This window comes from Cuculus canorus, chromosome 1, assembly GCF_017976375.1.
Source record: "Cuculus canorus isolate bCucCan1 chromosome 1, bCucCan1.pri, whole genome shotgun sequence".
Taxonomy (NCBI): Eukaryota; Metazoa; Chordata; class Aves; order Cuculiformes; family Cuculidae; genus Cuculus; species Cuculus canorus.
Window position 1 is genome coordinate 92851516 of NC_071401.1, and position 22342 is coordinate 92873857.

General features: G+C 44.0%; 2 protein-coding genes across 8 annotated transcripts in view; both read left to right on the forward strand.

Moving 5' to 3' along the window:
- C2CD2 (C2 calcium dependent domain containing 2) overlaps positions 1 to 5367 on the forward strand; it is a 43379-nt gene extending 38012 nt beyond the window's left edge. For 2 of the 3 annotated variants that reach the window (XM_054076468.1, XM_054076458.1), the window contains exon 14: positions 309 to 5367. In XM_054076468.1, coding sequence (XP_053932443.1) covers positions 309 to 535 — 227 coding nt within the window. In that variant the 3' untranslated portion in view covers positions 536 to 5367. The remainder of the gene's footprint in view (positions 1 to 308) is intronic. The other variant, XM_054076478.1, reaches the window with a different exon arrangement.
- A 6162-nt stretch (positions 5368 to 11529) lies between these two features.
- PRDM15 (PR/SET domain 15) overlaps positions 11530 to 22342 on the forward strand; it is a 43958-nt gene continuing 33145 nt past the window's right edge. For 4 of the 5 annotated variants that reach the window (XM_054084717.1, XM_054084736.1, XM_054084698.1 and 1 more), the window contains exons 1-3: positions 11530 to 11601; positions 17760 to 17805; positions 21076 to 21169. In XM_054084717.1, coding sequence (XP_053940692.1) covers positions 17769 to 17805; positions 21076 to 21169 — 131 coding nt within the window. In that variant the 5' untranslated portion in view covers positions 11530 to 11601; positions 17760 to 17768. Of the gene's footprint in view, positions 11602 to 12301; positions 12324 to 17759; positions 17806 to 21075; positions 21170 to 22342 lie in introns of those variants that run through there. The other variant, XM_054084706.1, reaches the window with a different exon arrangement.

Here is a 22342-nt window from a genome sequence, read left to right on the forward strand (position 1 = left end):
TATGTGTGCCTGTGGCTAAAAGCACAACGATTGCTCATGTTTGACAGTATCTGAAATCTATTGTTCCAAGGTGGAATTCAGACTATGGCCTCTAGGTTATAGACCATAAATCTACTTGCTTTAGATTCACCACACTCCTAGCTTTCTAACATTGTCTGAATTGTTATAAGGTTGATGCTTAAGCTGGAAATGTCTTAAGACCAACGCTTTTTTCAGTTGTGTTGCAGTTAAAATTAAAGCTTAGCTCCAAGAGGAAAGCAGCCTGTTCTGTCTAAAGTGTCCTGCACCTCTGCTGTTTGCTTCTGCAGGTGGGATTTTGAAAAAAAGCGCAAAGCTCTTCTTCCGACGGCGACATCATCAGAAGGATCCAGGAATGAGTCAATCGCACAATGATCTTGTCTACTTGCAGCAGCCACTGTCAGAGGAAACACGCAAGAAGGGAGGCACGCTTTCACGTATTCTGAGCAGAAAGCTCCTTTCCAAAAACAAAAGCAAGAACAAACTGAATGGTGCTTCAGCAGAACCATACGTATGAGGCTGAACACTCTCTGGTGGGATATGTGCACAGCAGCTGACCATTTGTTTACAGAGCAGTACTAGAGAATACAGATATGGCTGATGACTTGCCTAAAGTGATGTTCACTAATACAGTGGTCCAGGAATAAACAGAAGGCTCGTCATCTTTGTTTATTTTTCCAGAACACTTTTTCTCTCTGAGTATAAAGTTGCTCCTCCAAATACAAGCTGCACTAATTGTATCATGACCTTTTGGAGGAACTTGTGGAGGACCATGTGGTTTATTGTAGAAGATGAGGGAGGATGGGGAATGGTGCAGATAGGGAGAACCTGCATATGAGCACCTGGTTTATGTTAACAGAGAGCTAAGAACTGAAACATCATGCATGCTGTACATGACTGAACCACTAGAAAGAGAGAAGATACATAGCACTGTGCTTCCTTGCTCCAGCCTCGGAATAGTAGCAACGCAAGTCTCAACTTGTTTCTCTAGTCAGGCTGAAAGGGAAAAGAGAGACCCAGATCCAGTTTGTATTGTAATTTGGAAACGGGTAAGTTTTCAGAAGCAGAACTAAAATGCTGATTAAGATAGCCTACTGTAATAACTGTAGCCTGCTGTAATAACTGTTCGGTCCATGTAGGTGGAGAGATGCCTTTGATATTAGCCATAAATCAATAAATTATGCAAATACTTGTACTAGCATATTGTTTAATGTTCTGTGGATGTTGTGCTAAAAAAAAACACAGAACTTTTTTTAAATCTACTTGAGTCTATTTGCAAACAAGACATTTACAAATTCTTATATGTAGCTTTTCTTCCCTAAGTGAGAAGCTGAGTTGCTAGTGCAAAAACCTATCATAGGGGCTCTCATTCCTTCTCCAAAGTACTTGTTAGACAAGTATAGTAACCACCATATCACGTGCAAAGCTAGGAGCAATAAGTGATAAATAGAGCCCGTTTACCCCTGTAATACTTTTCATTAGACAGCTTGTTTTATTTGCCAAACACTTACTGAGATCTTAGGAAACACAGTTATGAAGAGAGCTTTTTAAAAAATAGTAACAGCAATTCCCTTAGTCGTCTTTCAGTTTCTAGATCTACCAGTGTTGTCATGCAGTGGGTTGGATGAGTGAGGTTGTTTTACTTTTTTTCCTCTTTAGATACTGCAGCTGGCCCCTTTAAAAGGAAAGCCTGATGAAAGTAAAGGGATAGTTCTTGGTTTGGGTATTAAGAAGAGTAAAATAGTCAGTGTTTCACAGGTACCATCTTTCACGCATACCTGTACTTTTCCATCATCTACTTTCCAACTGAGGACAAAGGACCAAGTCTGTTCTCATTAGCCAAGAAAAACATCCATTCCATCTGAATAACTGACATGAATGGATGACAGATTTGTGCCTGCTTTGCCAACAGTAATTCCTTCCCCCCTTCCTCCCCTTAAAAGACATCCAACACTTCGGCAGATATTTGGGCTTTCAACTTAAACCATTCTTCAAAGCTAGAAGGTCACTGAAGAACAGAAACACATTTCAAAGCTTCTAATGGACTCTAGATTCCTTGGTAAATACTCTCACAAATAATATAAAACTAGAGGAGTTTTGGGTTCTTTTTCACCAAGAAAATATTAGAAGAAATGAACTGACAAAATCTTTTAACTGAGCCTACTGTTTAAAAATACTATGTATGTGTAGCCTCCTAAAATCACTGTGGTAGTACAGCAGTCCAGACTATCAAATAGTTGTACGCTTAAGCATGCTGCTTATTATGAAAACACTTGAAGGCATTTTAATCTGTATTTTGAAAATTGCTTACAAATGAGTCTTCTAGAGGTGTAGTGTCCTTGGAGATTCCAGTTTGGTAATACAGGTTTGTCCAGCTTGAATGTGCTTGAACCCTTTTGTTTATTGTTCATTTAATACAAAATAGAATTTAGGTTTCCTAATTTGTTTGACAGTGGCTAATAACATGAACATATTAAAAAAAAATGTTACGTTCTCTCCACATACTTTTTCCCTTGACTTTACTAGGAGCTCTTTGCTTGACAGGGCGGTGTGGGGGGAGTCAAATCCCTGTCATGTTTTTGAAATTCTTAGCCTTGTTTGCTCAAGGAGAAAAACACAATTTGTCACTGAGTTCAAGAAATCAAAGTGAGACTGAGCTTCATGGGTAGCACCCCCTTACACTAAAAGCAAAGAGCTGTGGAATTGGGAATGTAAAGTGAGTACATAAATAACACTAATTGAAGTCTGCTTAAGTTACTGAACTGAGATTTTATAATAATTTACAAAAGCTTTATCATATACTGTAGAATGGGGTGGAAAGAACACTGACTAACTTGCAGATTATAGGCAGGGTTGGTTTGTAGCTTACTCCAAAGAACAGATACACAATGAAGTGGGGTTTTGGTTCCTCTTTGTTAAGGTCTTGGTAATTGCCTAAATGTATGTCTTGATGGTGGGAACCAAGAAAATTCTGTACTGCAAACTGCATGAAGATTTGGGTTCACATATAATAGAGTGAATTTTTAAGATGAGGAAATCAAGGCATTTGGGGTAAAAAGGGAATCTTGGGGTTTTTTAATTGCCTTCACCACTCAGGAGAATAAACATCATTTGGTTTGATGTCTGACCTCCATATCTGATTGGTCTGTTCCCCTTCCTACTCCTTTACCAATAATTTATGTCTTGTAAAAGCAAGCAAAAGTACTAAACACAAAGGGAGAATTGAGTTGCTCACTTGTGACAACCCCAAAGGCCCATAATGTTGTATCTCGAAATGATTAGGTAGTCATTTAAGATCAGGAGATCCAAGTACGTACATTTTTTGTGTACTAGTATTTAGGTCAATGTGAATTGGATCCGGGCAACCAGCAGGAGCTATGCTACAGGTTTGGGGTGGGAGCACTGGGTTTGAAAACTGCCATTACTAAACACTGCAATGTATCCTGTGAGGTGCTGGGTATTTCCTATACGCTTGTGTGAAGGATGCTGAAGGGAATAATTTTGCTCTTTTATGTTTCACAGTCTTCATGATTTTAATAACTATACATTTGAACAGCAAAACAAATCTCTGCATGATACGACACTGAAAACTTATTTTCTATGTTTTCTGTCTTCCAGTTTAATTACTTCAGAACAATAGCTTGGAAACCACCTGTGAAATCCGTTTTCCTTTTTGCCCTTTTTCTTACACTTTTGTGTTTCTAGATGTTCTGTACAGCAGAGGATTAAGAGATGAAAGCTTGCTTTTTCTTTCTAAAGTCTTTTGTTGCCCATAATTGAACCTTCTTAATCTGTGTTTGTGGTTTGTTTTGCTTTATGGCATTTTAGCTTTTCATTTGCCTTGATGGGGACAACCTGCATCCTTACCTAACCAAGATTTGCCTTGGCTTTAGTTTGAATTTTGACTGAGTAAGTAGTACAAGAATTAAATTTCTCTTTGTAGATTAAAGCGATAAAACTACGTAATATCTCAAGTGTGAGCTAGGTAACTTTCTTAAAGTGACAGGTCACTTTAAAAGTCACTTTAAAGAGGAGGGGGGCCTTTGCCTCTCAGTCACCAGTATTTCACTTCCTGTATACTCCAGGAAGAAATGATCATCATTTCACTCCTAACTATATATAAAACTTGTGAATCTTAGGTGGCAGGAAGGAGAAGGAATGTCGTTGTGGGAAAAAAGTTCATATTCATTTAAAAAAGCAAAATACCCATGGCAACTTCTTCAACTTAATGGACAGGTCATGAACCATGCATGCATAAACACTGGGCTTTATTCTTTTGCTTCCTCTTCAATTTTCTTTTTCCTCTGTCCTTTTTTTGAGAGAGGGGTTGGGGCTCCAGGTCATATAGATCAGTAGTTATGGTCTTGACCCTGAGGGGACTTGGCTTATAGCAAGGCTTTGTTTGATGTGTACTATTGCCTGGCAATGATACCAATTTTGAGGATCAGTGAAATTTTACAGCATTTCGTGGTATTGCATTTCTTGGCTGTTTCTAGGTGGTTTTCAAGCAAAAGCTTTCTGCTGTGCATTTCTTGTAAAGTTTTGGTGTTCTTGATATGCAAAGTGTAGGAAAAAGTGAAGTTGACTACATAAAATGCTACCAAATGCGTATGGAGAAGCAAAATAAGAATCTTGCTCTTGTTTTAACATCTTTTTCGGCTCTGGTAACTCCAGGTGTCACAAGAATTCTAGACAAGCTGGGAGCCACATGGCTTTTTCATTTTCGTTTATTGCATTTTTTGAGTTGTAGAGCTGAAGTTTGAGATAAGTGCTTATCCTGGTACAGAATTAAGTATACCATAGCTCCAGGCTAAGACATTCCCAGTGTAAATGGGAACAGTTGACCTCATGCTTTGACCTCCACAGGTCCTAAGTGGATTTATTCATGTGTTTAAAGTCAGCATATGCTTCTGTACGTTGCTAAGCCACAGCCTTGGTGACAAACAGCTCAAGATTAACTGTATAACAAGGGTGATTAAGTTGAGGGTGAATAGTATCATTTCACTCAGGATATCCAAAGTGTTACTATGCAAGGTGCTGGCATGACGTGAAAATAACTGGAAAGGATGAGTCTGAGGTCTCTGCAATACTTAACACTGTATTTCCCAATAATGTATTATGCTTTGATATTCCAGGTAGAGTAAAACATTTTTTTCTAGCATTCAACTGTGATAGTTACTTCTGTGGTGGTTTTTTTCCTTTATTTTTTCTGTGTGTGCACAAAATTAAGTTGGTGCAATTAAGAAGTCTATGATGTACAGATTTATTATATCACTAAAAAGCCTGAGAAGAGGATTTTTTTAAAGAAATAACTACTGCTGTACATACAATAAAAGCCAATTGTCTCTGTGTGGTGTGCTGTCTTACATACGTAGTCTGCCAAGTGTAACAAACAATTTTCTAGACAACCCCACTAATTCAACCTGTTGGTTAACACAGTCCATTTACCTGTTTATTCAGGAGCAGAATTCTCCACCTGTGCTGTGCTGACAGTTGTGAGTTGTTTCTGATAACCCCAGTCATATCAAGTCGCCCCTTGTTCCTTGAGAAATTGTCTGAAACATGGACTGAGTAGGAATCTGATGGAAGAATTTGTGGAACTCATCGTGGCTACTTATTTTCCTTTTCTCTGTTATGTTATGGAATCATAGAATTTTAGAATAGTTTAAGTTGGAAGGGACCCTAAAGATCATCCAGTTCCAAGCCCCCTGCCATGGGCAGGGACACCTCCCACTAGATCAGGCTGCTCCAAGCCCCATCCAACCTGGCCTTGAACATCTCCAGGGATGGGGCATCCACAGCTTCCCTGGGCAACCTGTGCCAGTGCCTCAGCACCCTCGTGGTGAAGAATTTCCTCCTAATGTCTAGTCTAAATCTGCCCCTCTCCAACTTACAGCCATTGCCCCTAGTCCTATCAGTACGTGCCTTTGTAAAATGTCCCTCCCCAGCTTTCTTGTACACCATTTGTAATTTTTAGGGTCCAAGAGGGAGGAGTATTAGGGCCTAGATCCTAAATAGAAGCCACTAGTAGTAAGATGAGCACAGCCTGGGAATGAGGTTCTCTTGCTATTATTTTACTGAAAAAAAAAAATATTCTAAATTAATGCTGCCACAAAACCCTACCAAACTGAGGAAAGGGGAAAAAAAAAATCAAAAAACAAAACCAAAGCCACCAAAAATAGGCATTCACGTGAACATAGTCACGGTAGCGTGTTTATTTTCCTTCCCAAAGTGAGTGCTGTACCTTCTTTTGCAAGGAAATTGTAAGTAGCCTTACTGGGCGTAACAGCCCACATTTCTATGCCTGTTTAGTTCATGTTCTTGAAGTGTTTGGCTGAAATTTCCTAATAGTCTCCCAACAAACAATCTTACTTTTCCTTCCTGCTGTAATCTTGGGTAAGGTTTGTTAACTTGTGTGATGCTGTTTGTGTACGCTAGCAAAACTGACAAGACCTATCAAAGTGAGAGCAGGAAAAAAATCATAGATTCATAGAATCATTAGATTGGAAAAGACCTTGGAAATAATCAGCTCCAACCATACCTGTCTACTACTAAATCATGTCTCAAAGCACCTCATCTACCCACCTTTTAAACACCTCCAGGGATGGGGACTCAACCACTTCCTTGGGCAGCTTGTTCCAGTGCTTGATAACCCCTTCTGCAAAGAAATTTTTCCTAATGTCCAATCTAAACTTCCCCTGACACAGCTTGAGGCCATTTCCTCTTGTCCTATCACTTGGGAGAAGAGACCAACACCCACCTCTCCACAACCTCCTTTCAGGCAGTTGTAGAGAGCAATAAGGTAAGCTCAGCCTCCTCCAGGCTAAACAACTCCAGCTCCCTCAGTCATTCCTCATAAGATTTGTTCTCCAGCCCCTTCACCAGTTTCATTGCTCTTCTCTCAACGTGCTACAGGACCTCAATGTCTTTCTTGTAGAGAGGGGCCCAAAACTGAACACAATATTCGAGGTGCGGTCTCACCAGTGCTGGGTATAGGGGGAGAATCACCTCCCTGGTCCTGCTTGCCACGCTGTTTCTAATCCAAGCCAGGTAGCCATTGGCCTTCTTGGCCACCTGAGCACACTGTTGGCTCACATTCAGCCAGCTGTCAACCAACACCCTCAGGTCCTTCTTTACCAGGCAGCTTTCAAGCTATTCTTTCCCAAGCCTGTAGTGCCACACGAGAGTTTTTTGTCCCAAAAATGTAGCACCATACTTTTTCCTCCAGTTCATCATTCTTAAATAATGAATGGAAGGGATCTTTATTCATCTCTCTGCATCACTGAGATGCATGTTATCAGTCTGATATTAACTCTGCAGAAAGGTAAGAACACTGACCAAAAAACAAACAATACAGAAACCATTTTGAAGCTGCAGGGTCCAGACTCATATGCATTGCAAATCCAGACTGCTTCAGCTAAGAGACATACAGATAACTATTCTGAATTAGTTAATACTTATTCTGACAAAGCGAACACACTGCAAGTAGGATAACCACCCTTGTGCACTGGATGCTGGAGAAAAATGGTACTGTGAATGTGAAAATGCACTGAGAAGTGCAGGAAAAATAAGTAAAAGCAGACTATACAAAACTAAAAACCAGTCGGCTTAGGTCTTTGAAAAAGCAAATGACCCATACATGTGGTTAGGTCCTTGAAAAATTCCCCTTACTAGTCCTGTGCTCTTTGAAAACTTCTGGTGAGTCATTTTTGAAGAATAAACAGTTCCCCTTCCTTGAACTAACTCTGCCAAGAAGAAACATTTTCAAAATTTGAATGCTGCATTGCTTCAGTTTACCCGAGCGCTTAGCAAGAAGAGAGTCACTGTAGTCTCTACGCGTTCCTTTTGAAACTGGGTACTTGTGGAGAAGGGGACTTGAGAAAGGTAAGGTGAGTGGTGAGCAAGGGCCTGGCCATAGCCAACTGTTAAAGTCAGCCATGAGAAGAGCATGTCCTTTAGCGGGGACAGAACTGGCACTTGTTTTCCATCATCTTTGAATCTTCACGAGTGTTCTTACTGTAATGACTGGCCAGACACACCATAGCGGCAGGAAGCACTGCATTACGCCTCTGAGGGGGAACTCTGTTGTAGGCAACACTTCTAACCAGAGGAACAAGTTGGGGCATCTTACTTGAATACATAAAGCTTGGATACATAACCCATAGGTACTTCTTGGCCCTGGTCTCTGCCTCTGGACAGGTGCTCTTGGCAGCACAGCACACATTTCACCTGGGAGAGGGGTGAACGCTGCAGTAAGCAGAAGTGGGGTTTAAAGCACCTGGAGCCAAGGGTACCAAGTCTGCACCTTCTGTTTCACAGAATCACAGAATCACAAGGTTGGAAAGGACCCATTGGATCATTGAGTCCAACCATTCCTAACATAATATCCAACCTGAACCTCCCCTGGTGGAGCTTCAGGCCATTCCCTCTTGTCCTGTCCTCTGTCACTTGGGAGAAGAGCCCAGCTCCCTCCTCTCCACAACCTCCTTTCAGGTAGTTGTAGAGAGTAATAAGGTCTCCCCTCAGCCTCCTCTTCTCCAGGCTAAACAACCCCAGCTCTCTCAGCTGCTCCTCATAAGACTTTTTCTCCAGCCCCTTCACCAGCTTTGTTGCTCTTCTCTGGACACGCTCCAGAGCCTCAACATCCTTCTTGTGGTGAGGGGTCCAGAACTGAACACAGTATTCGAGGTGCGGTCTCACCAGCGCCGAGTACAGAGGGAGAATAACCTCCCTGGACCTGCTGGTGACCCCATTTCTGATACAAGCCAAGATGCCGTTGGCCTTCTTGGCCACCTGGGCACACTGCTGGCAGTTTCATGGGAGCCAGGTCTCAGTGGTAGCCCATTACATATGAAAATAGGCATTGGTGGTTGTTCCTGAATGGTGTGTGGGGCCAGGCACTTTGCTATCAGCAAAGCAAGGTTGGACCCTGATAACGTCCTGGTAACGCAGGACTGATGGGATTTAGGAGCACTGAGCTTGTTAGCACCAAGGAGGCCTGGGTACAGACGACTTGTTCAAGGCTTAATGGAGATAAAAAGCCATTGGGCCTACAGCCTGCCATGTGCCCATGTGGAGTTTCTGTGAATCATAGAATGGCTTGGGTTGGAATGGACCTTGAAGATCACCTTGTCCAACCCCTCTGCAGAAGCAGGGACATCTTCAACTTGATCAGGTTGCTCAGAGCCCAACCTAACTTTGAGTGTTTCCAGGGATGGGGCCTCTACTACCTCCCTGTGCAACCTGGTCCAGTGTTTCAACACCCTCATTGTACAACATTTCTTCCTTATATCCAGTCTGAACATACCCTCCCCGAGTTTAAAACCATTACCACTCATTCTGTCACAACAGGCCTTGCCGAAGAGCCTGTGCCCATCTTTCCTACAGACCCTTCAATGCCTCTGATGGATGGGACTCCTCTCTGGGAGGAGAAGGGAAGAACCCAGGCTGTGCAGCATGGGTGCAAAACCAAGTTCCATGGCAGCTCCCCCCCGTTCAGTCGACTGAATATGAGCCAGCAGGGTACCCAGGTGGCCAAGAAGGCTGATGGCATCTTGTATCATAAACAGCATGGCCAGCAGGACCAGGGAAGTGATGGTGGCCCTGTACTCCATGCTGGTGAGGCTACACCTCGACTCCTGTGTTCAGTTTGGGGCCTCACTAAGAAGGACATTGAGGAGCTGGAGTGCATCCAGAGAAGGGCAATGAAGCCAGTGAACGGATGAAGAAAAGTCTTACGAGGACTGACTGAGGGAATAGGGTTAGGGGTTAGGTACGGTTAGGGAGAGTTAGAGTTAGGATAGGGTTAGGGAGAGTTAGAGTTGGGGTTATGGTTAGGTTTAGGGCTAGGGTTAGCTGCCGAGGTTGTTTATCCTAGAGAGAAGGAGGCTGAGGGGAGACCTTAACACTGTCTACAACTGCCTGAAGAGGCTGTGGAGAGGTGAATGTTGGTCTCTTCTCAAGTAATAATTATGTGAGAATTACTTGATAAGTTTTACTGCAGCTGCTTTGTATGTTTAATTATCTTGTAATATAAATCTGTCTTGTATCAAGAGATAATATGCAGACAATCTCCAGACATGGATGAATAACCTGAAAGGAAAAACACTCTCCTATAGTTGCCAGAATTTATTGATATGCTTAATTGTCTTGTAAGATGTAGTTGTCTTAAATCAAGAGATAACCTGAAGAGAGTCTCCAGACATGGTTGGATAACCTAAAAAAATAAACATTATTTGAGGACTTACTCAGTTCTTCGTCTAAAACTAGCATGTATACCTACTGCTTTTGTAAGAAGGGACGTCTTTTTAGAAGGGTGTCCGATTCAGTGCTGAATTGTAAAATAAAAATATTATTGCCTTTGCTTCGAAGACTTTGTCCTTTTCAATATTTTACCAGTAAATAAGTGTTTCTCACAATTATAAAATCATAGAATGCCAGGTTGGGAGGGACCTCAGTTATGATCTGATCCAGGTGATGAACACTTTAACTGAGACGGCCCAGCACCTGTCAAGCTGATCCTTAAAAGCACCCAGTGTAGAGGAATCCACCACTTCCCTGGGGGAATTATTCCAATGCAATAAGAGAGGGAATGGCGTCAGATTGTGCCAGGGCATGTTCACATTAGGAAACATTTCTTCACCAAAAGGGTTACCGGGCAGTGGCACAGCTGCCCAGGGAGGTGGTGGAGTCCCCATCCCTGGAGGCGTTTGAAAGACGGGAGATGAAGTGCTTAAAGATATGATTTAGTGGAGGGCAGATACAGTTGGACTCAACAGTCATAGAATCATAGAATAGTTAGGCTTGGAAGGGACCTTAAAGATCATCTAGTTCCAACTCCCTTGCAATAGGCAGGGACATCCCACTAGATCAGGCTGCCCAAGGCCCCATCCAACCCGGCCTTGAACACCTCCAGGGATGGGGCAGCCACAGCTTCCTGGGCAACCTGTGCCAGTGCCTCACCAGCCTCATGGTGAAGAAATTCCTCCTTATGTCTCGTCTAAACCTGCCCCTCACCTAGTCATACAGGACTTAGAATAGTATGAGTTGGAAGGGACCTTAAAGATCATCTAATTCCAACCCTCTGTGATGGGCAGGGATAGACTTGCCCTGGTGAAGCCACACTGGCTGCCACTAATCGCCTCCCCGCCCCCTATGTGCTTTAGCACAGCTCCCAGGAGGATCTATGATCTTCCCGGGCACAGAGGTGAGGCTGACAGCTCGGTAGTTCCCAGGATCGTCCTTTCTACCCATTTTAAAAACGGGCACAATGTTGCCTTTCTTCCAGCCACCAGGGACATCTCCTGATTGCCAGACTTCACAAATATCAGGAGAGGGGCTTGGCCGCCCCCTCATCCAATTAACGCCCCCAACGCTCTTTCCCAAGCGGGTGTTCCTGCCCCCCGGCAGCCCCAGCGCAGCGGGGCAGTTGGTACCGGGACTCCACGTGCGGCGGCGCCGCCGAGACTACATTTCCCGTCGTCCTTTGCGGCTGAGCTGCCTTCCGGCGTCGCGTGGCTTCCGGAGCGGATCGGAACCCGGAGCGCGGATCCGATCCGAGTCTGGCCATTCCCCCCCGGGCAGGTAACGCCGCTTCCCCGCGCTCCCGCCCGCCGCCTCCCTGCCTTCTCCCTCCATCCCTCTTTCCTTGTTCTTTTGCTCCCTCTTTCTCCCCCACAACGCTCTCTCCGGACCCGCCAGCGGGACCCCCGCGGCGCGCGGGCCTGGGGTGCGTGAGGCGGGGGGAGGGGGGGCGGCTGCGGCCTCCTCCTCCTCCTCTTCCTCCTCCACGCCGCCTGTTCTTTGTTACAGGGGGGAGGGAGGGAGCCGCGCGAGGCGGGCGCGAGGCAAAACCCGGCGGCGCCGCTCCCGGATCCCCCCGGCTGCGCTGCGGCGCCGCCCGGTCCCGCGCGGGGGAGGTGCCGGGGGGATCCCGGGCAGCGGGGAGGGAGGGGTGGTGAGTCCCGGGGCGAGGGCGGGATCCGAAGGGAGGAGGGGGGCAGGAACCGCTCTGCCCGCCCGCGTTCCCACTGCCCTCGGGGAGGAGGTGCAGTGTGGTCGATTCCAGGAGGAGGGGAATGTCGAGTCGCTAGGTTGGAAAAGACCTTTGAGATCGTCGAGTCTGACCGTACCTGTTCACGGGTAAACCACGTCCTTGAGCATCTCATCTACCCGCCTTTTAAACACCTCCAGGGATGGGGACTCCACCATCTCCGCACCTTAAATACTGTGTTCAGTTCTGGGCCCCTCGCTACAAGAAGGATGTTGAGGCTCTGGAGCGTGTCCAGAGAAAAGCAACGAAGCTGGTGAAGGGACTGGAGAACAAATGTTATGGGGAGCGGCTAAGGGAACTCGGGTTGTTTAGGCTGGAGAAGAGGAGGCTGAGAGGAGACCTTATTGCTTTCTGCAACTACCTGAATGGAGGTTGTAGAGAGGAGGGTGCTAGTCTTTTCTCCCAAGCGACAGGTGACAGGACAAGGAGGAATGGCCTCAAGCTCCACCAGGGGAGGTTCAGACTGGACATCAGGAAAAAAATTTTCACAGCAAGGGTCATTGGGCACTGGAACAGGCTGCCCAGGGAGGTGGTTGAGTCATCATTCCTGGAGGTGTTTAAAAGACTTAGACAAAGTGCTCAGGGACATGGTTTAGTGGCAGATAGGAATGGTTGAACTTGATGATCCAAGAGGTCTTTTCCAACCTGGTGATTCTATGATCTCCCTGGGCAGCCTCAATAACCCTTTCAGTGAAGAAATTTTTCCTCATATCTAATGTGAATGTCCCCTGGCGCAACTTGAGGCCATTCCCTCTCATCCCATTACATTGGAATAACCTCCTCAAGGAAGTGATAGATTCCTCTACAATGAACATGTTTAAGGATCAGCTTGACTAGTTGCTGGGCAATCTCATTTAAACTATATATCATCTAAAAGCTTGGACCAGATGGTTCTTGAGGTCCCTTCGATCCTGGTATTCTATGATTCTATAATTGTTACTTGAGAAGAGACCAACACCCACCTCTCTACGACCTCCTTTCAGGTAGTCGTAGACAGTGATAAGGTCTTCCCTTAGCCTTCTTTTCTCTGGATTGTACAGACTCAGCCCACTAATCCTAACCCTGAAGAAATGTTTCTTCGTGTCCAATCTTAACCTTTCTGTGCACAACTTGAGGCCATTCCCTCTTGTCCTATTGCCTGTCACTTGGGAGAGGAGACCAACACCCACCTCACTACCACATCCTTTCAGGGAGTTGCAGGCAGGGATAAGATCTCCCCTCAGCGAACGGAGGAGAGCCCCAGCCTGCAGTACTTCGTACACACGTTTTTTTCCTGCAATATGCTCATTTTCTGCTCACGTTCATTAAACTTTGCAAGGACTTCATTCATCCTAGGCTGGGTTAACATGGTTGCAGGAAATGTTGGAAAGGGCAGGTGGCTTAAACCCAGCATCCATCCTGCTTCCCCTGACTGGTATGGGAATTGTCTCCTTTCTTGGCAGTAGCCGATAGAACGGTCCTGATTTTGTTAAAAATCATAGAATGTCCTGAGTTGGAAACGATCCACAAGAATCATTGAGACCAACTGCTGTTCCTCTACAGAAGGACCCCAACATTCACACCATGTGTCTGAGGGCATCATCCAAATGCTTTTTGAATATTGTCTAGCTTGGGACCACAACTGCTTCCCTGGGGAGCCTGTTGCAATGCTCCACCAGGGAAGAACTTTTTCTAATATCCAACCTGAACCTCCCTTGGTACATCTTTCTGCTGTTCCCTGGGGTCACCAGAGAGAAGAAATCAGCACCTGCTCCTCGTCCTTCCATTGTGAGGAAGCAGTAAGCTGTGGTGAGGTCTGCCTTCAGTCTCCTCCAGGCTGAACAGACCAAGTGATACACAGCCTCGTAATTCACCAGATACTGTGCCAGCCAGTTTCTGATTACTTAGAGCAGTAGTGTGAACATTGCACTACCAGACTACATCATGAAGAAAACTTACTCTATTTTTAAGTGCATTCTGATTGCATACGTGTATTTGCAGTACCCATCCACTTGTATTTCGAAGTTACTTATTCACACTAGTAGAAGCCCATTCTAGAACTTCAGTGGAAAACTGAAGGAAGAAGAAAGGGAAACTTCAGTTTTACTTTGTTGGTCATTAAATTCAAATACAGATTTTGAAGGACTGGGTTTATTTTTTAATTCTTACCTTTTTTCTTTAAATCCATTTGCAGATCAAAATTACTCAGCTTACCACTGCAGCCTGATTTCTTTCTTCAGCAGTTTGTAAGGGGAAAGTATGCTTTTACTTCAGGTCTTACATTTTTGAATAGCTTATGGCTGAATTAGTTCACTGACACTAACGCTGCACATCATGCTCTGCAAGCAGGTACCTGTGATGCTGCAGCCCCTCAGTGTCTTCATTTGGATTCTGTCGAGTTTCAGAACTGTTTGGAGGCCTGTGTTGCAGCCGGAGTTTGTGTGCTTAGCTGTGTTCTCTGCTCTTGGGCACAAAGTCACTCAGTTAATTACACAAGCAGAAGATCCTGGGTTTCTGCTCTTTTGCTGCCATCAGTGTTAGACCTTGTACCTATGGTCTAATTTCTTCTGTGTAGCTTCTCATCTGATTTTTCACTGCTTTGTAATTGCTCTGTGTTTTATATAAAAATATCTGGAATTCCCAGAAGCTTTGGTTATCTCTGTAAGACAAGAACATAATTACTGCAGTAGGATGAGTGACTTAATGGAGTATTTTTCTGATACCAATGCTTGAAAAGGAAAAATCAGTTGTGGCCCAGAGCAGTGGCAGATGAGGGTGAAAAACTGAAGTCTGTCTTCAGAACCATCGTGAGCTAGTGTGGCACTTTCCTGACTCCATTTACCAGCTGGAATGGTGAAGAACTCCTGGGAAATACAGTTGAGATTTGTGAGGAGTTTTGAAGCTTAGAGGTGAGAAGTAGTATTTGTCTGCAAAGCAGAATTGTTGAACCCAATTTGAGGGAGTTTTTCCTTTCCTACTCCTTCTGTGAAGTAGGAAGGGGAGGGGGGAAAGACCATACAGGTTTTTGTTACAGGATGCTGATACTAATGCAAGGTAGTTCTCTTATTGCATCTGAGTTGTGAGTTTATTTATTGCACGAAACGTTACCTGCTTCTGTTTATTTCAGAGCATAGCAGAGCACTGTGCTGAGCATAGAAGAGGTGGGTGATGAATAAGAAATTTTACAGTGGAAATTGAAGTACTTCCTGCAAAAATGAAATTTGTACTAGTGCAGGTGACTGAGATGTAGAGTCCTTATCAACTACCTGAGGTACGTTCGGGGGACCTTTCTAGTTTCTCCTCATCACCTTGAACAACATTTATGCCACTGTGATTTCTCCGCCCCTTGATTGCTATTCTCATCCTACGGCCCCTAGAACAAGACTGACGTTGCTGCTTTTGTAATGCTGTGTGTCATCAGTCTGCTCTTTATGAGGAATGTGACACAGCAAAGTCCTAGAAGGCGAATGCCTCTGACGAGCAGGTCACATGGCAGTACTGCTGGTCTCACTGCACTTTCCCCCCTGTGTATCTGAACCATTGATCAAGAAGAGTTATTTGTTAATTCAACCATATTTAGGATTAAAGTCTTGTCAGGACACAAACTATCTAAAAATAACTGGATATACACCTCCTGAAATAGTGCAGAGCATCCACAAAATATCTTGGTTAAAAAGCAAAACCATTTTTCACATCAACCTGCAGTGTATTTTCGTGGCTTGTTTTGCGCTGTTGTCTCTGGATTTCCCTAAACACCGGTTGCATTGTTTACAGTGCTTTCAGGATCGCAGCATTTGGGAAGTTCCCTGAATTGCTGCTCGTGCTCAGCATTGGGCTTGTGTATAAATGTTTTAAGTGTTTTATTATATACATTTAGTTCTCAAAGGACTTTATATGCATTTAATTCCCCAAGGAAGGGCTGACTTCCACCACAGCTGGGCAGTACTGTCCCCATACTGTGATGACAAGTGTTAGGAGGGATCATGCTGTTGATGTTTGGTGGAGTTGGAGAAGGCAGCGCTTGGGACGGGCTGGGGGGGATGCCAGGGTGTCCAGACTTGGTGACCAGAGTCTTCCTCAGACTGAGGAGATAACTGAGAAGTAGGAGGATCCCTCCTGCCAAGAGCCCCAGCAATCAGACATCCGTTTGAATTCCCATCAGTTGACACACTGGCTTTTCACCCAGCGCATCTCTGTGTGGCGATGGATAGTCATTTGCTATTTGAGAGTAACCTATAGATTGCCAAAGGAACCTGTTTGTTGCTCCTGGTGGAGGCTTGAGGTGGCAGCTGGCAGCTGCTTATTGGACAGTGCTCCCTGGTGTACTCAGGTGGCAATGTGACTATAAGAATAGACTTTGTGTAAGTATGAAGTCATTCCTGCAACAAAGAAAGGGGTTGTGCGGGATAAGGGCTTCACTTGTGCTGAGAAGTCAGTAGAACCAGTGCCTGCACAGAAGTAGCTGCTGCTTCATGCTCCAGCCTGAGACGTATTTCCATGGCCCAGCCAGGCAGAGCATATGAAGCATCAGTGTGCAAGAGTAAACTTTTGTCAGGGAATCCTGCTCCTACACTGATCATAAGAAATGGCTGTGCTTGTGTGCATCTTTGGCTTGTCTTTTGTTGCTGTAGTTGCAAATGCTTTATCTTTTTTTGAACAGGTCTTTGCTAGCTTGGTGGGTCTTTGTTCATGTTTCTTTTCCTCCTGTCCTCCTCCCTCTCGTAGGTTCAGTTTCTTACTCCTTTCTGTTTCATTCTTGACCAATGTGCTTCTTGTTTCTGTAGCCTCATTCTCTCTCAGACTTGGGTCATGATCTTTGTGTTGCTTTGCCTCTCACTGGGGCATTGGAAAAGTTGAAAGGAGGAGAGCCTTTTCATGGTTAGAAAAAGGGAAATTATCTTCTAGATCCTGCTTTGTGTCATCATCTTAGCCGTACATAATCACAGACAACTTGCCAGCCATAATTTAGATTGTGTAGACATTTTTGAGGAGTAATAAACAGTGTTTATACAAGTTTTTAATACAATACTGCCAAAACTGATTTATAAAAGGAATGTAGATTTATCCTTATTTTATGAGTGAAAGCAAATTGATGAGTTAGAATTTCATGGAAAATCAGTGACAGAGACAGGATTTGCTTTCCTAGGTTTTCTGTTGCTTGTAACCAGAGAGTACCTTTGCCTTTGGAACAAATTTGTGATCATATCTGCATTTTTTAGGTTAAGATTATCGTGTTCATTTAATAAATAATCCGCCTCTCAGAGATCTTTTTTGAAGCTACTGTTGCACCAAACCAGATGCGCCTTGTTTCTGCAGTGGTGGTTGCTGGCCTGGATTAGTCCTCTGGTCCTACTCCACAAGATCTTATAGCAGGGGGTGCAGGGACACATAGGAATGGCGGAACGCAGGCGACAGGAGGGTTGTGGAATGGCATGAGACAGCATTGCCTCTGAGAGAAATGACTGTGAACCTACAGACATTTGGGCTTCTTTGTAATGATTTCAGCAACACATGTAATGATACAGCAGTCACTGGGGAAGTGGTTTAGCAACTTTAAGTTCTTTAACTTTCCACTGCCGCTCCTGCAGGAACAGTAATGTGTTTGGTTATGCTCTGGGTAAGTCAGCATCATTATTCCATAAAAGGATGTTTCAATAATATGGAAAGCAAGTGTAATTCAGAACTAACTTTATCTTTTGTATTTTGGCAGGTTTAGAAAATGGATGAAGATGGCAGTGAAGAGATTGTGTTTATTTGTAAGTATTAGAAAGGAAAATGATCTCCGTCTCATGATGACGTCTACTCAGAACGTTTGAAATTAAAAACAGACTAAGTTTTTATTTGGAAAAGTATTTATGTAAAGGAAGCTCAAACAGCTTATGGAGGAGTAGAGAGAAGGTTGCTTATTTTAAGTATACATATTCTCCTGGTTTGTTGGCAAGCACACAAAGAGACCTCTGAATGTTAGTAGAACAGCTTTTCATGGTTGAAGTAAGTGAGATTGAAGGCCTAAAATGAGTCTAAGCCCTTTGCTTATACAGCCAGCTTTAGCAGCCAGGGGAGTCTGTAGGGGACTGACCTCTAGCCTGAGTTAAAGATCTGCACCTCCACAGGAGGAGGATGCCAGCTTGTTATTCCTTCGAGACAAGCGTAATTTGAGATGCATCGACTGCCCTAACAAGTATCACTCATGGCATTCACTGTGTGTGTTCTTGTGCTATGCAACTCTGTCTTGCCAGAGGAGCATCCGTGACCTGGGATCTGGGCTCATGGGGTTATGGCACATGAAGAGAGGCTGCAGTGGTGGTGTGCCTGGTAAGGGTGGTGGGCAGCTGCCCGTGCTGGATGGAGCTTGGCTTATTTCCCAGTGGCATGCTAGCCCTGCAGCCTTTCCTTTGTCACCAGCCTGGACATGCTGGATCTAGTGTTACAGTGGGGAAGAAGTTAAGAGATGTAGAGTCCGCTTACCTACCTGTATGAGCAGAAATGCCCTAGATACTGTGCATTCGATCTGGGAAGAGCAGAATGGAGCACATGTCTGTGGTGCTTTATGCATCCAGTCTTTTACCTTTGAACGCTCCACAGCTGCACGTTAGCTTTATGGCAGCTATATCAGAAAGAAAGTTGCGCTTTTCCCTCCACCACAGATATACCTTCAAAAATGGTGTTGACTCAATAGGCACTTTTATTGAGTTGCAGATACCAGTGGTGAAGGATTGGGATGTGATACCATTCCCTAATTGCACAAATAGAAGCTGTTACACAACACAATTTTTCCCCTTCTAGTGGAGGCTGTGGTCATTGAATTTCTTGAGCTTTCTTTGGCTCTCTGTAAGTTTTTCCCATGACATACAGAGACTGCTTATGTTCTGAAGAAATGGGTTGTTATAAATTATATTGTGCACTCCTGTAGTTAACAGCATTGATAGCATTCTGTCTATTTCATAGACAGAAGGGAGTTTCGGAATATTTTTTTATAGAAGTCAGTGAATATATTTACCCTCCTTCCAGGATATTTTATCTTTTATCTCGTACTTCATTTCATATTTCTTTTGTGGCCATAATCTCTTGTAAGCATCACATATGGTGAGTGTAACAGCCTTGGGGAATGTCTGCCTTAAGGTATCCCTTAGATTTTGAGAGACATGCTACACAATGTCAGTATCATATTCTCACTACTTTGATCAGCCAGTCATTCACAAAGGAGTGATAGAAGCGAGTAGTTTATTCCTGCCTGCTGTTTGGACAATGCTGTCTGCACCTTGTTGATCCTGGGCAGTGGCTGTCTTTGCAGAAGAGAGGGACACCTAGGTGCAGTCGAAAGATGAGGGGGATGATGCAGTGCTTTGTCTTCTTTGGCAGCAAAAGAAGTTGTCGCTCTTGCCGTTCCTCCTTGTCCCTGTTGGTTATGACAAGCCTTTGTGGATGATAATGCAGGTCTTTTCAGCTGTCTGGTTTACACATTCCTCTGTGGCTCCTCCACCCTCTCTGGTTTTGGAAATTTGTATTTAGCCTAGATTATTTCAGTAATACTGAGTGCAGCGTGAGCTACAGGCGCACCTGGGGAGGGTAGTGGTACAGTAAACAGCGCAGGACTGGAGGAGGCCACTTGCATGTAGGCTCAGATTTTATGTTGATGCTATGTGGATAGCACTTGCCTGCTGGTCCTTTGATACAGCTGTCTGGTGCTTTTTAGCAAACTGGACTAGGAAATTCATTCCGCTGAAAAATAAACTGATTGTAAAAGCTGATTTTTTCATTCCTTGGTTCACCAGAAGGCAGCACAAGCAGCTGTATAGGAAACAGAAACCAGGCTTGGGAGTTGCATGAGCTGGTACTGCCATTTGTCAGATGGATTTTCGCTTCTAAGGTGTTCAAGTTGCCAGAAGAAGAAATGATGTGGAGCTGTGCCGTGTAGTTTGGAATCCCCTTTCCACGACTTAGAAGAAATCCTTTTGTTAATTCACTGGGACAAACACTGGGAGGGAGGGGTTTCCAATTAGGAGTACAGAGTAGCTTTATCAGAGGGATAGCCTGGACTGGCAAAGCTTTTGTCTTGTTCTCTTCGCAAATAGGGTGTAACCACTCTCTACTTTGCAACCTTACTAGGGTTACCTGCCTTGTCCTGGTGAGTGTGGAGCTCAGATGGAAATCGTGCTATAGGAATATAACCCCTATATGATCATCCCCTCTTAAGCTGTGTCAGCAGCTGACCACGCAGGGCAGGTTGACAGCTATTTTTCACAGTGAAGCAATGTATATGCATTTGAAATCCTGTTAAGTTCACTTGTTTTAGAAAGCCTGAAATGATCTTCGTCTGAAAATTGTTTCTTGGGAACCATTCAATTCTGGGTAGTTTATAGCCACTTAAACTAAAAATTAATTTAGGTAAGCTGACAGTGAATTAAGAAGTGGCTAAAGCGTATTGCGCAGCCAGCTGACTTGTTTGGAAAGACACCAGAAGATATCTAGGAGGTATCTCTCCCTGTGCTATGGGCATGAGTGGTCCAAGTGTGGCTGTGTGCAGCACTGGGCTCCCATGGTGTGCTTGCGTCCTGCTGAGGCCTATGCTAGTTCTACTACTAGTACTGCTTATGTCTTCTGTTGCTAAAAGGCCATGCCGTCCAAGCTGTTTATAAAACTGTGAGTTCTGGTGAGGATAGAAATATAGTTTTCTTTAGCTGCTAGATGTTATGACACTTTATTGAAGAGTAATGCCAGTTTTAAGCAGAATATTTACTGTGGATGTAAGGCAATTATAATGCTTTCCTTGGAGAGAAAATGTAAACGATTGTGTTCTGATAATACTGATCATACTGTGTGTTATCTCACCTACACAGGTGCCAGCTGTCACCTTGATGTTCAATTATACATGTTCCTTTAAGCAATATAAATAAACATCTGCCTTTATATGTGTGTAGTTTGCCTGGTGATAGATTTTATATTTGGCTCTTGAAACGAGGAGGCAGCTGTCTTATAAAAGTGTTTTCCGTCAACCTTTCTGTATGCTGTTTGCTTTCTTGCAGGGTGCGAGGACTGTCGGCAGTACCACGATTCAGAGTGTCCTGAACTGGGCCCAGTGGTTACAGTCAAAGACTCCTTTGTATTAAGTAGAGCAAGGTAAGAAACATTTGTGTTAGTACTGACTAACTGTGTTAGTTCTGTAAAGCGTATTTGCTGTTTAATGGTGTCATGCTGACAGCTGAAAAGTTAAGTCACAGTCTTTGGAAACCACATGGTTTTGATTAAATAGAAAAATTGATGCACACACTTAAGTGCTGTAATGAATTGAAGCAAAAAAAAAATGACTTGTGACTGATTAGGACTTTGTTTCTTTGTTGAGGTTTCTGGCAAAAAGTCAGATAGTTCCAGATGGGGTAATGACTTTTGTCTTGGTTGAGTACCTGCAACTTTTTCTCCTCCTCAGATGTACTATATTAGTTTCAGGGAATTGTGTGAGGATTTCTCATTCGTCTGAATGGTTGTGTCCTCATGCTTGGTATAACCTCTGTAGTTCCTCCACTGAGAAGCAAAACAAGTTGCTTTCATCGTTGTGAATCTTTATGAATGATTAGGGGTGACGCTTGTGTCAGAAAATTTGTGAAAGCACAACAGAAACTTTTGTGCTTGCTGGAAGAAACAAATAGACAAATCTAGTTAGGAGAAAACAGCAGTGATTTTTAGTCGTGATTGAGTAGTGATTTTTACAGAGAAGGGCGTTGTCAGCAAAATTCATATTAAGATGCAAAACATAAGAATAAGGAGAAAAAACAACTATCATGAAGATGCAGTACAAATCCAAAAAGGGAGGAAAGTTCAAATGACGTCCTGTATTATATAATGTGCTTAGGGCTTCCATAGTTCTTTTTGGGAAGTCACGGACAGAAAATGCAGACACGTGTGCAGCTAGTCTGACACATGCTGGCTATGTAGGCCATACTGTATGTTCCCACGATCATTCTGTAGCTAACACTGAACGTGCTGGATCTGCCACACGGGTACCATGGCCCCTCTCTGCCTGGGCAGGATGCCCTTGGTGCCCCACAGTGTGTGCTAGCTGCACGTATGCAGAAGCCCTAGCTGTTTTTCTGGACCTTCCCAGGAAAGGAAACCCCCTGAAGCTCCTGCCAGACATCACCTTCCTGTGTCTGGAAACCTGCTGTGGATCATCTCCTGCAGCGAGTGTTAATGGGGAGTACTGTCTTAACAGCCCTGACACTACACGTACTTTGTTCTTGAGGGTTGTTTCAGAATGCCCATAAGAATAATAGAAGCTGGCAATGGAGATGCTTT